The sequence below is a fragment of the Cebus imitator genome, unplaced genomic scaffold, assembly GCF_001604975.1.
Source record: "Cebus imitator isolate Cc_AM_T3 unplaced genomic scaffold, Cebus_imitator-1.0 Scaffold678, whole genome shotgun sequence".
NCBI classification, from domain to species: Eukaryota; Metazoa; Chordata; class Mammalia; order Primates; family Cebidae; genus Cebus; species Cebus imitator.
Window position 1 is genome coordinate 866247 of NW_016107993.1, and position 13428 is coordinate 879674.

At 47.5% G+C, this 13428-nt stretch overlaps 1 protein-coding gene across 1 annotated transcript in view; it reads right to left on the reverse strand.

Annotated features, from left to right (window-relative positions):
- Positions 1–12741, reverse strand: part of LOC108296031 (arachidonate 5-lipoxygenase activating protein) — a 29258-nt gene extending 16517 nt beyond the window's left edge. The window contains exons 1-2 of the mRNA XM_017518399.1: positions 12579–12741; positions 4092–4191 (exon numbers count right to left, since the gene is read on the reverse strand). Coding sequence (XP_017373888.1) covers positions 4092–4191; positions 12579–12648 — 170 coding nt within the window. The 5' untranslated portion in view covers positions 12649–12741. The remainder of the gene's footprint in view (positions 1–4091; positions 4192–12578) is intronic.
- Between the last annotated feature and the right edge of the window lie 687 nt (positions 12742–13428).

Below are 13428 nucleotides of genomic sequence, written 5' to 3' on the forward strand. Positions count from 1 at the left end.
TGCAAAGACTGATCAGTTGGCCTGCTGCAGTCAAAAAAGAAAAAAAAAAAAAAAAAGAAAGTTAGTCTAGAACAGATATGGAGAGATGTAGGGAGAAGCAACGTAAGGGTGGTATTCCCAAAACATGTTTTGATACACTTTGCAAAAAGCGGGGGGTGGGGGTGTCTATAAATAATACATTCTCCTCTCAGAAAACCAAGAATCAGAGTGCCCTTAAACGTCCTCAAAAGTCTGTCTAAAAAGAACTTGTTATCCCCTGTAACATCTGTTAAAAGTCCATGAACTTGTAATCCATTTAGGAAATTACACCTCTCCAGAGACCCTTCTCTCTGTAGCCTGTGCTTACTTACACTCACAAAGAGAAATCTTAGGTCAGCTAACTAGGATTTTTCTCCAAAACCGAACTTTGACCAGGGCTGCCCTAGCTGTGCTCATTGGCTGGGAATAGGGCATTAAACAGTCCTGGTGCGGTAGCTCACGCCTATGATTCCAGCATTTGGGGAGGCTGAGGCGGGTGGATCACCTGAGATCAGGAGTTCGAGACCAGCCTGGCCAACATGGCAAAACCCTATCTCTACTAAAAATACAAAAATTAGCCAGGCATGGTGGCGGATGCCTGTAATCCCAGCGACACAGGAGGCTGAGGCAGGAGAATCACTTGAACCTGGAAGGCGGAGGTTGCAGTGAGCCAAGATTGTGCCACTGCACTCCAGCCTGGGCAACAGAGTGTGACTCTGTCTCTCCAATAAATAAATAAATAAATATTAAAATATACAGGTGAACGGAGTCCAGGTCCAATTCCTTTTAGCTCTCAAACCCTGTCTCAGCTGTGTCCTGAGAATCAGGTGGAAGAAGAAATGATTGAGAAATGGTGGAAGAACAGCCCATTAATCAAGGCCAGGTCTGAGCTGATGAGCCACACTGGCTGGGGTATCTGTTCATCAGCTGCCCCAGAATCTTGAGCTGTCTGTTTCAGTCAGCAGTCATATTTCATGCTAAAAATACATGCATCAGGCCTTTTAACCCATCAGTATCATTTATCCTTCATGCCATTTTTCCTTTATAGCTATGGTCACTAAAGATTTATGATCCCACAACCCATCAACTAAAAGTTTTGAGTATGCAACCTTATAACAGGTATATTTGCGTTATCAGCTACATACACAAACTACTGTCCATGTATACACAAAAAATGAATAAAGCTTCATTTCTTACTTTTCAGATAGCAAGATTCAATGCATGCTCTTTTCTTCCTGCAGACTCACGGGTCATCTTGCAACCCTTTTTGCTGCTCCTGGATGCCCCTGGAGAAGTTAGTGCTGGGATGACTTTCTCCTAGAATAACACACAACCCCGTTCCTAGTGATTTCCTGGCACAGGCAGACAGACCAACTGCCTCTGGCTTTTGGCAGCATGTAGCTGCCCACTGCATTGATCTTTGGCCCTTTTTACAACCCAGAAAGGCACACAGATATGTTGCCGGCCCAGGGAGGAAGTGGTCTTTGTAACAGAACCACAGAAACGTCCAGACAACTTTTATCTTAAAGAAAACACTCCACCCTGCCCGCTTAGCTCCTACCTCTCCACGGCTGTCTCTTCCTTTCGTCATCCTTCTCCTTCCCTCTCATGGAGACTGAGTGTTCAGACCCGTGGGCTTTGAGAGCTGGGCTGCAACACCCACAATGGGGATGTCCAAGCAGCAACAATCGCCTTCCGCTCTCCTCTTATGCTTTTTACCTCTAGATCCCCAATGACTGCGGAGCTTCCAGACCACCTTCCCAAACAACACAGCACAGCCACCAACCAAAGGGCACTTCTGCAATTTGGAGGCTGGCAACTAGCAAGGCCAGGTCTAAGCACCATGGCTTCTTAGAAACAGAGCTACTCAATCCTGGGGAGATGTGGCTAAAGCCACACAGCCTGGCCTGCTCCATTTCTTCTTCATTGCCAGCAAAATGGAAACTTAACTTCTAACCAGATATGGTGAAATTGCACCGTAACTTCTCCGAATTGGTTGAGCTGAGGAGTCCATAGAACACAATGTGACCAGTGAGAATGCAATCACCGGGCAGAAGTTTCTCTTTCCAAACTGGTATAGCATAGTAGGAATGCTTTCTTTGGATTGCGTCTGGGGAGACGTTCTGACCTCGCCTCATCAAAGACACCTTCTTTGCACCTCTTGCATGTGAATGTCTCTGAGGTGGGGCTCTAGTTTCTCTCTCTCCAATGGTGCAGAGGCTGACAGCAACCGACGTAATTTCTGTACTCTCCTTCAAATGGTTTTAAAATGTCTTAAATCACCTTTAAACATCTTAAATTGATTCTGAGAATTAATACATGGAAGGCCTAGATGTTAAAATAGAAACCTCTCTGTAATCAGTTTAGCAACGGATTTCCTTGAGCCCAGACTGCTGCAATCCCCCCGGACAGAAGGACTTGGCAGAAGGGAGTGGAGCCCAAAGCAGGTGGGCACATGGAGAAAGAGGGAGATGGAGGTGGCCCGCAGAAGCAGCACTGTGAGCGCTCAGGGGCTGTCTGAAAGGGAAAATGCCCAAAGAGGGCAAGGGGTCAGGCACTCAGACTGTGACGACTGTACCAAAGTGTTCGAGAGTGGCCCAGCAATTTAGGAGCTGAGGGAGCAAAGCAGCCAATGAAAAACTGCAACACAGGAGCCGTCCCCTCCAATTCCCCCATGCCTACCCCTCACTGAAAAAATTAAAAGTACCTAGATAAGGCCAGGCACAGTGGCTCACGCCTGTCATCCCAGCACTTTGGGAGGTTGAAGTGGGCAGATCACAAGGTCAGGAGTTCGAGACCGGCCTGACCAACGTGGTGAAACCTTGTCTCTATGGTGAAAAATACAAGTTAGCCAGGCGCGGTGGTGTGCACCTATAATCCCTGCTAGGGAGGATGAGACAGGAGAATTGCTTGAACCCAGGAAGCGGAGGTTGCAGTGAGCCGAGATCACACCGCTTCTCTCCAACCTGGGCAACAGAGCGAGACTCCATCTCGTAAAAAAAATAAAAAACCTAGATGAGGGGAAGGACTGAAGAGAAAGTATATCGGTGAGCGTGATGTAGGCCTGTTCACCAAGATCCCTTGACGTCAGTTTAATTCGCAAAAAGCCAATGGTGCCCCTCTGAAGGGGACCCTCCCTCCCATCTGCTCCCATGGTGCCAGCAGCGGGTCCGGGGACTCCGACCCTGCAGTGTGAATCTTTGTCCTGAGTTTGTGCCACTCTCGGCATTCTGAATGCATTTTTCTGGGGTGACCATGACTCCTCCTTTGGAAGGATCTCTGGGGGCATCAAAGTTGCCACTGGGCGGGGACTGAAGGCCAGCTCCTTCCTTAGCTCCCTAGCATGAGGCCTTCCTCTGTGGCAGTCCCCTAGTCCATAGTCCCCAACACGCCTGCCACTGGCTGACCCTTGAAATACACTCCGCCTAAAGGAGAAATGAACATTTGAATAACATTCATTCGGATTTGCATCCCAAATAGATTGCACCCATCTTTAGGAGCCACTCAGGTGTTTTCAAACAGACTTTTTATTCAAAGACACGAATGAGAGAGGGGGAAAGCACCTGCAAAATGTCCCCATTCTTTCTGTCCTTGTTCTAGTTGCTCAAGTAGCCCCTGTGTTAGAAATGCACTGGTGTCACCTCCAGACTTCCACCCGCAGGAAAGCGAGGGGCGGGTGAGTTGAAGGATGTCGCCAGCGTGTCCTGCCTGTGGCTTCTAAAGGCGACTGGTGAGTCATGGCTGGTGTTCACGGTAGCACCTCTGGTCTAACCCCACAGGAAATAGGTCAACTTCTCTAACCAAATGACTGTCTCAGATCTTTCTGAAACTGCAGAGATCACACCTCACTCCACCAACGTGCCCCATGTCCCCAATCCCTTTCTTTTAATGCTCACGAAGACAATGAAGGGTGTTCACAAAGCCTCTTCAGTGAAGTCCAACCTTCCTCACCTCCCTGATGCTCAGAAAGTTGGCTCAGGCAGACCTGTGGTCTTAAGGGAGGTCATCACTCCTGGAGGGAGGTCCCCCTGCCCATGCTCCCACCTGTTAGCAAAATCAGGGTTTGGACTCACTTGGCAGTGTAGACCCGCTCAAAGGCCAGTGTTCCCGTCCTCTGGAAGCTCCTCCCATTCTGGGTCCTGCTTTCGTGCTCCACCTTATGGGCAAAGAATCCTGCCAAGGGAAAAAGTTTGCATTTGATTCACCGCGGCCATGTTCAGGAGCCTGTTACTTCCTTGTTTTACTAGAATGTTAAATGCCTCCTTGACTTGACCTCCAGACAGCCCTAAATGTCCTCCATCAACTGTCATTTAACAGAAATGTACTCAGCAGCTGCTCTGTACTGAACACTGTGTTTGGTGTTGGAAATGCAGTCACAAGCAAGGCACACGCCCCGCTTTCCAGGATCTTCCAGTCTAAAGGAATAGACAAACAAGGAAAGCAGACAAACAAGTTCTGCACGGCAAAGCCAGTCATGCCAAGATGAGATTGAGCGAGTCCACGGCACTTTCAGGGTCAAAGGAGGCAACTTAATTCCATGTCGGGTCGCAGAAGGATTCCTAGGGGGAATGACACCTAAGATAAAATCTGAAGGAAATGTAGAAATTAGCCAAGCAGAGAGAGGGAGAGGGGCCGCTCTACTCTAGTAGAACGGAATAGCAAAAGTCCAGGGGAAAGCACTGTCTGTGGTTCAGAACGCCCAGGCAAGGAGGGGGAATGGAGGGCGCTGGGGAAGGAGTGGGATTCAGCAGAACCACAGACAAGGCCAAAGAGGGAGGTGATGAACCGTTCTTTCAATGACATGTAACCATGACCACTTGGCACAATGTGCCAGACACTTAGCTTGCATCCAAGAACAGAACAGACAAAGAGCCGTGGTTCGAGGAACTGATGCTCTGGCGAGGGCAGCAGAGGAGGAGACAGATCATCCACAGTAAGCAAAGTACATAAACGAAAATGATACCATGTGCTCAGCTGTGGGCCAAAGAAGGGCATGGTAAGGGGCTGTTTGACACATGCAAGAGGATGGGCGCCATGAGCCCCCATGAGAAAGTAGTAACTGAGCCAGGGCTTCAAGAAGGTGACCATTGAGACTCGCCCCTGGGGCTCAGCAGAGTGACTATGACCTTGCTGAGAGTCGTGTGAAGAAATTCAGAACTTAGTTCCGTCTGAGAGCAACAAGGAATTACTGACAGGTTTAAGCAGAGGAATGTCGTCATCAGAAAGTCACCCTGTCTTTAGTGTGGCAGGCACTTAGCAGGGTCAGATCCAGGATCGGGGACAAGATAGGAGTGAGCTGGGGTGGCGGCTGCGGGGGCGTCAGAGATGCCAAGGAGACACCGTCTGGAGGATTTACTATAGTTTGGATGATGGGTGGTGAAGGTCTCTCTCCCCCTCTCTCCTCTCCTATTTTATTCCTTTACTCCTTTTCAAGAGTGAAAAAGGGATACATGTGATGGTCAGGGATCCAACCACAGGGTTCCTTTTTGTCAACTTTATATTAGGCTCCTCAAAAAGACATTAAAAGGGTGTTTTCAATTGTGTATTGGAATAAAAGCCTTTCTTTCTTCTTCTTTTTCTATTTTTTTTTTTTTTTTGAAACTAAGTCTCACTCTGTCGCCCAGGCTGTAGTGCAGTGGCACGATCTTGGCTCACTGCGACCTCTGCCTCCCAGGTTCAGGCAATTCTCCTGCCTCGGCCTCCTGAGTAGCTGGGATTACAGGCATGTGCTACCATGCCCAGCTAATTTTGTTGTAATTTTAATAGAGACAAGGTTTCACCATGTTGGTCAGGCTGGTCTTGAACTCCTGACCTTGTGATCCACCAGCCTCGGCCTCCCAAAGTCCTGAGATTACAGGCGTGAGCCACCACGCCCGGCCAGGAATAAAAGCCTTTCATATTTCCCTTTTCGACACAAATAACACTCCTTCTGTAGCAATGTGGCCACTTCGGGCGTATCTGTAGGACTCTCTTGCATAAAGGGAGGGCCCACATCATTCCAGGCACCGTGGTGGGCACTTACCATGTATTCCGTCACTGAGCTTTGCACCCACTCTGTGAGGTGGGTAGTATTGTCCCCACTCTGTAGGTAAGAACCCTGCAACTTTCCCAGAGTTACCCCGCCACTGGGGAGCAGGGCAGCCGGGACTTCAAACCCAACGGGGCATATGAGGACATGTTTCCCCTATTGCTGTCACCATGGAGCTCCCTGCAGGCTTCCACCAGCTGCACAGGGTTTAATACGCCTGTCCATTCGAAAGATCTGTTCTTACCAGAGTATGACAGAAAATGCTGATCAGTTTCTTTCCGGAACCCAATATGGTGCTCCTGCCTCTGAACACATAAACAGGGCTAATGTACTCCACCTTCTGTATCTGCAGCCTCTGCATTCCTAAAGTCAACCAACCACTGACCAAAAATATTAAAAAAAAAAAAAAAATTTGTCTGTACTGAACATGTATAGATTTTTTTCTTGCTACTATTTTTTTAAACTACACAGTATAACCAATGTTTACATAGCATTTATATTCTATTAGGTATTATAAGTAATCTATGTTGCACCCAGTGGCTCACATCTGTAATCCCAGTGCTTCGGGAGGCAGAAGGAGGTGGATCACCTGAGGTCAGGAGTTCAAGGCCAGCCTGGCCAACATGGTGACACCCCATCTCTACTAAAAATACAAAAATTAGCCAGAGGTGGTGGGGTGGGAGGTGGTGCTGTAATCCCAGCTACTTGGGAGGCTGAGGCAGGAGAATTGCTTGAACCCAGAAGGCGGAGGTTGCAGTGAGCTGAGATTGCACCATGGCACTCCAGCCTGGGTGACAAGATTGAAACTCTATCTCCAAAAAAAAAAAAAAAAAGACAAAACAAGCAATCTAGAGATTATTTAAAGTATATGAAGGGTGTGTGTAGGTTAAATGCAAATATTATGCCATTTTATATCAGGAACTTGAGTATCCAGGAATTTTAGCATCCGAGGAAGGTCCTGGAACCGCCCCCCAAGACACCAAGGGATGATTGTATTAAAAGTCAGAAGTGGCCAGGCGTGGTGGCTTATGCCTGTAATTCCAGCACTTTGGGAGGTGAAGGCAGGCAAATCACAAGGTCAGGAGTTCTAGATCAGCCTGGCCAACACAGTGAAACCCCATCTTTAATAAAAATATAAAAAATTAGACAGGTGTGGCGGCACACACCTGTAATCCCAGCTACTTGGGAGGCTGAGGCAGGAGAATTGCTTGAGCCCAGGAGGCGGAGGTTGCAGTGAGCAGAGATGCTGCCATTTCACTCCAGTCTGGGTGATAGAGCAAGACTCTGTCTCGAAAAAAAAAGAGGTTATTTCTATGATCAGCAGCACAACGTGGCTGTACTTCTCTGCACCTGCCTCTCTTCTTTCCTTCCTTGCTCAGAGAACCAAGCCCCTCCCTTTTCTCTAAGGCTGTGCTCTCTACTTGCGATCTTGACCCTGTCCATACACTGTCTTCAAGTCTGTATTTCGTTGCTCCTTCTCCACTTCCAGAATCCTTAGTATCATATTCTCTCCTTTTCTTTATCCTGGAAACACCCACGGATCTTCCCTACCCTTTAAACAAAACAAAAACAAACTCACCTCAGTCCAACATTCCACTAAGGTCTACCTCTCCTTCCTTCTAAGGTAAACTTGGAAGAGGCGGCTGCCTTTGTTACTCCTCACCACCCCCTCACTCCCCAATCTCTTACAATCCTCCAGTATGCTACAGAAATGATGCATGCAAAGACCATTAACATACTTATCTCAGCTAGCTGCTAACAGTAAGCCAAAACCAGTGTGAGAGAGAGACAAAGTCACAGATAGAGAGATGGCTGCATAGCGTTGTGAGGCACCTTCTGCACCTGCGCACTGCGGGCTACTTTAACTGTGCAAAACCTTTAGTAACCACACGTGAGGTTATCAATCACTCCACTGCTCAGTGACGGAAACTGGGGGCCCGAGAAGTCAAATATGTTTCTCAAAAAACATAAAAAGATCTGGAGATTTTAGTTAACCCCAGAGTTAATATGAGTCAGCATGACACACAGTTCTCAAAAAAACAACTCATACGTAGATTATTCTAACAGAGTTGGTGTCTGGATCTCAGGAACGGCTTCCCTGTACAGAAGACACCTATCTGCCTAGGTGTTCTTAGAAAGAACACAGGAAGAGGAGAAGTCGCCCAATGGCAAGGGACTCCAGAAACAGTAGACTGAAGAGGGGACATTACAGCTGACACTGCAAACACAGAAAGAGCAGGCACAGTCTGAGGGATTTTAGGGAACAGTACCAGGACTGCTGGGTAAAAGGCATAGGGCTGCAGGTTTCAGCTCAACATAAGAACTTCTTGAACAGTGAGTGCTTGAATGAATGAATTGGAGGCAATATGCCTGGTGCAAGTGTCTACTCTCTAAAGTCAGATGATTAGTTTTTAATCCCAGCTTCACGACTCCTGACCTTGAGACTTTCAACTTATGGTCCAAATTCTCCATGACTCACTTTGCTTATCTGTAAAACAGGAATAAATAATGGTATATATTTCTAGGCTGGGTTCATGCCTGTAATCCCAGAACTTTGGGAGGCTGAGGCAGGAGGATCACTTGAGGTCAGGAGTTCGAGGCCAACCTGACCAACATGACAAAACCCTGTCTCTACTAAAAATACAAAAATTACCTGGACGTGGTGGCACATGCCTGTAGTCCCAGCTACCCATGAGGCTGAAACATGAGAATCACTTGAGCCCAGGGGGCAGAGGTTGCAGTCAGCCAGGATCACACTACCAAACTCCAGCCTGGGGGACAGAGTGAAAGTCTGTCTCAATATGAAGAAGAAGAATAGTATATATTTCATTATCTACTTGCAAACACTCATAGAGACTTGTCTTTGTGCCCAGCAGTGTCCGGGTGCAGGAGAATAATGCAGGGAACAAAACAGGCACAGTGAAGGACAGGTCAGCCTACAGTGACATCTCCAGTTTCTGCGAAGGTAGTGGCACAAGTGGGTGGGTGCAAGGATTAAATGGTGCAAAGATTACATGAGATAATACCAAGCGCAGCAGGAAGCAGGAAGCACCATTCTTCCCACAACGCAAGCTTTCAATCCAGGCAACAATAGGAAAGGCAAGCTTGGAAGGTTGTGAGTTTCCCCATCACTGCCATGTTCAGGAAGAAGCAGCTAGGGGGTGGGTACTGTAAGGAAGAGTCCTGCTTTGGGAGAACTTCATGAGTCTGTGATTCTGTTTCTCGAGCCTATCAAACCCCAGGTTGGATGGCAGTCTTCCAACATGGTGCTTGTGAGGTTTCTTGTGAGTGTGTGTGTGTTGGGGTGGAAATAGTAACAGCAGCTCCATTTCCCTCCTTAGCACCATGCTCACAGACCCTTATGACTGCAGGGCCATAATGTCTCCAAAACTTAGAGAAGGCTGCCTCTCCTGGGGGAAAGAGGACACTGCGAATGCCTGCCAGCTCCCCTACAGCCGGAGCAGACGCGGAACTGCGCTCCTGCAGGAGGACATCCTTCCTCTGCCGCCACTAAGTGTAGCTCAGGGGCACTGAGCCCCTCCCCTCAGCTCACACTTCTTCCCAGTCACTTTCTCCAATACAGTATGTGCTTCCCAGGTCTGCATCATGTCCAAGCTGCTGGCAGCTAGGCAGGAGAAGTTGGAGGCTCTCTGCCTGCTGCTCACAAGAAATGCATCTATCTAATTAAAACTTGTCCTAAGCCCCAAACTGGGGAGACAGATTTGAGTCCAGCTTCTGTCTCCTTGCTGGCCAGCCTTGCAATAAAGCCTTTCTTTTCTCAAAAGTCAGTGCCGTAGTATTGGCCGATGAGCCCATTTGCTCAATAATATCTGTATTCTCTGGGGAAGCAGGCTTTGATAGTTCTGGAACTCAAGGTTTCTTAGAACGATGTATTTTAAACGTGTTCTGTTTTTCCAGATCTGCTTTCTGCTGGATCAAGTTGGAAAGGGTTAAAAGTTCGAAGATCCTGATGACTAAAGAACGTTTGCAAGGTGGAGGAAGACATTGCACCAGGTGGGCCAGCTCTGCCCAATCACAGAAAATCAGGCTCTCAACGTGTAGAGAGCGTGCAGAGCCCGACCCGGCCACAGGCGCACGTGGACTGTGCCGTGTTGTCCTGGACACAGACTGTGTACGGTGCCTGGTAACAACATGGAAATCTTTTTGACTAACAGGAAGTGTTCAGAATGGCATTTTGGGGTATGAGGAAGAAGAAAGGCAGGGTTTTTGCATATTTTTTTGAACTCTGCAAGGTTGGTCTACAGTTGCAACATTGAGGTTAATCAGAATTGCAAAGAGAGGTTTGATCATACATCTGGATCTTTGCGATTGCCTAAAAACTTATGGTTAAAAACAATGAGTGGTGTTATCTCCTGAATCGTTTGAATGTTTTGCCCCCTCCATTGAGAGGTATACAAGGGGTCCTTCTGTGGTTTCAAAGTGTCCACAGAAACTCCCTTCCTGAGCAGGGGCAGGACAACTGTGCAAAGTCACTCTGACCACACATTGCCCCAGCTGGCTCCCAGGAGGGCAACTGTGACAATGGAGAAGCAGAGGCAGTGACGTGCAGGCCATCACACTGCAGCCTAAAAATGAGCTCCCTGCTAGTCCATGCTAGTATCTCCCCAGCCAGGAAACCCCCAGCAAGCCCATCACTTCCTAGAACTCTGTTCGTGGGCCACTGAGCCCTGTGGTCTCCGAAAAGTCTAGCCCTGCAGATTATAACTGTCAGGACTCAGACATTTGGCCATCTTTAATCTTACCTCTACCTTCCACTTGTCCCACAGAAGAAGACTTAATCCTCTGCATCAAACAGAATGAGAAATCTCACCACCCACCTCAATCTGAGCAGGGTTTGCTAGACCATGATGGCAAAGGCCAGGACAAAGCTGTGGGCAGAGCAGGGGCAGTTTGCTGGTGCACCTCCATTAGGAGAGGTGAGGAGACCCTGTCATCGAAACAGAGAGCTCTGAAGCTTCTTCCAGCTCAGCTCTGAATCAAGAGGGAGTTGAAGAGAGTGAACTCAAACTTCCTAGCTGCATTCAGCCCCAACTGCACAAGCAGGTGAGGGGGCACTAGCTCCCCTGTCCACCAATGCCCTTCAGCTTTGTTGGTGGGGTCAGGAGAAGGGCCAGAGGGGAGGTCCTCCTGGAGCTGAATAAGTGCTGCCCACCTGCCCACCCATACAGCTACCTTCACAGCGACTGGAGGGGTGGCTGCAGGCTGACCAGTTCATCCCTGCAGCTGTTTTGTTCCTGCTCTATCCCCCTGTACCCAGAATACTATCTGGCCCAGAGCAGGGTCTCTGTACATGTATGCAGGTTGCATAAAAGAATAGTTGCCAATTTACAGGGCCAAGGGAGCCTTGTGTGAAATCATAAAGGCTCAAGGAAATGGGGGCCTAAATAAGCCATTTGTTCCCTCTCTGACCTACAACTCTGTTGTGTGTCATTTAGTATAAAAATGTTTGGGTCAGAAAGCCACAAAGTGTAGTTCTTATAGAAAACATACTTGGAGTATGCAAAGTTGGGCCTCTCTGGTGTGGAGGCCGACGGGGAGCCTTGCTCTGTGCCCAGAAGCCTACATCGTCAGCATCTGTCCACACTTAAGATGGGAGAAAATAGCAGAATATCCCAAAGTGATTACATACTGGAAGTTTCAAAGTGTGACAGCGTGTCAATGTGCAGTAATCACCACAAAGCTACAGCAGCTGCCCTTAGAATTACTCTCCTTTTTTCTCTATCTTAATAAATCTAAAACACACAAAGCCACTGAAGATACTTACGAAAGTGGTAGGAGGCAGTCCTAACTCAGAGCTTTAGGGAGGCAGCTCACACAATCCTGCCTTTTCACATCTAGATATCCTGCTTGGTTTCTTTTTTTTTTAACTGATAGCAGAATTAATGGAGATGCAAACCCCAAACAGGGCAATTTTACTCTCTCCTTCTCTTTCTGAAGTATGCAATGTATATTTAAAAAGCTTCCAAAATTATATGTTGCTAGAGAAGATGAAGGTATCATAAAAAAAAAACATGTTTCTTCAGAAGAAAAAAAAAGTAATATAGAGGAAAAATAGTAAGATGATTTTTCCTGCACGCCTTTCGAAATCACGTTCTTTTTAATCTGCAGATGGCTGGTAACTTCAATTGCACTGCAGATGTTAGAGAAGCCCGGTGTCTGAGTAACGGTGTATATCATGTTCCCTTTCCAGTCTTCTTGCCTTCCACCCCTTGCCTGGCCACATTAATTAGTAGTTAAAATGCTGATCATAGACACTTCTGTAAGGGTTTTAGCAAAATCCTTCAAGTTGCAGCCTTGGCTCTAAAAATGGGACTAGTCATCACCGCGAAAGTGAAAGACCAACAGAAGAAAAACCCCAAATTTACACAGAAATATACACAGCCCTGTACATTCAAATAAAAAGAAGTAAAAAGAGATAAGGTAAAGACACAATTGCTTAAGACTGACTTCCAAATAACCATCAAACAAAATCTCCCCTTCTGTTCTTCCCTGAGTGAAGGGCTTTCCTTACCGTTTTGGACCACACTGATGAGGGTGACAATGGCCAACAGGACAACATTGCCTACAGTTTCTTGATCCATGTTTGCTTCAGGCTCTCCGGAGAGGACTGCTCTGGCTCTGGCTCCACAACCTGCCCTGCACAGGAAGGGGAAGTGAGAGGCTGCACTCTTTCATCATTAGAATTTCTGAGGCTTCCCAGCACAATTACACAGTGCCTATTCTTCCTTCTTTTTTTTTTTTTTTTAACTAGCCACCACAGTGCCCTGGCTGTGGTTCAGTGTGATCTACCAGGAGACGCAGGGCTTGGCAGAGGAGCAGACAAAGCCAGCACACTTCCTTGTCATGAGAAACCTCCCTGAGAGCCTCCAGAATGAATCTCGAACCCAAGACCATGACCAGCATGGACCCAGCACAGGCAGCAGAGAATCTGGAAGCTGCCATCATCTCTGACTTCAGCAAAGAAAAAGAAGGGAAAGAAAAACCAAAACTTTCAGGTCAGGCAGGCACAGTGGCAGAAGCCTGTAATCCCAGCACTTTGGGTGGCTGAGGTGGGAAGATCACTTGAGTCCAGGACTTTGAGGCTGCAGGGAGCCAATGACCATGGCACTGCACTCCAGCCCAGGCAACAGAGCAAGACTCTGTCTCACACACAAAAGTAAAATGAAACTGTAGCAAAAATGTATAGAACACCGAAAGATCTGTGCCCCAAGTACTGGCCTTCTTTCCTTGAATTCCAAGAAAAAAGAAAGTGAACACAACACATAGCTTTCAGTAGCAGCTGCATAAGGTTGGAATTAAGGAAGAATTAAATGGCAGTGGGAAGGGACAGCTGATATCTCCATTTCTTCAGAGAAAAGTAA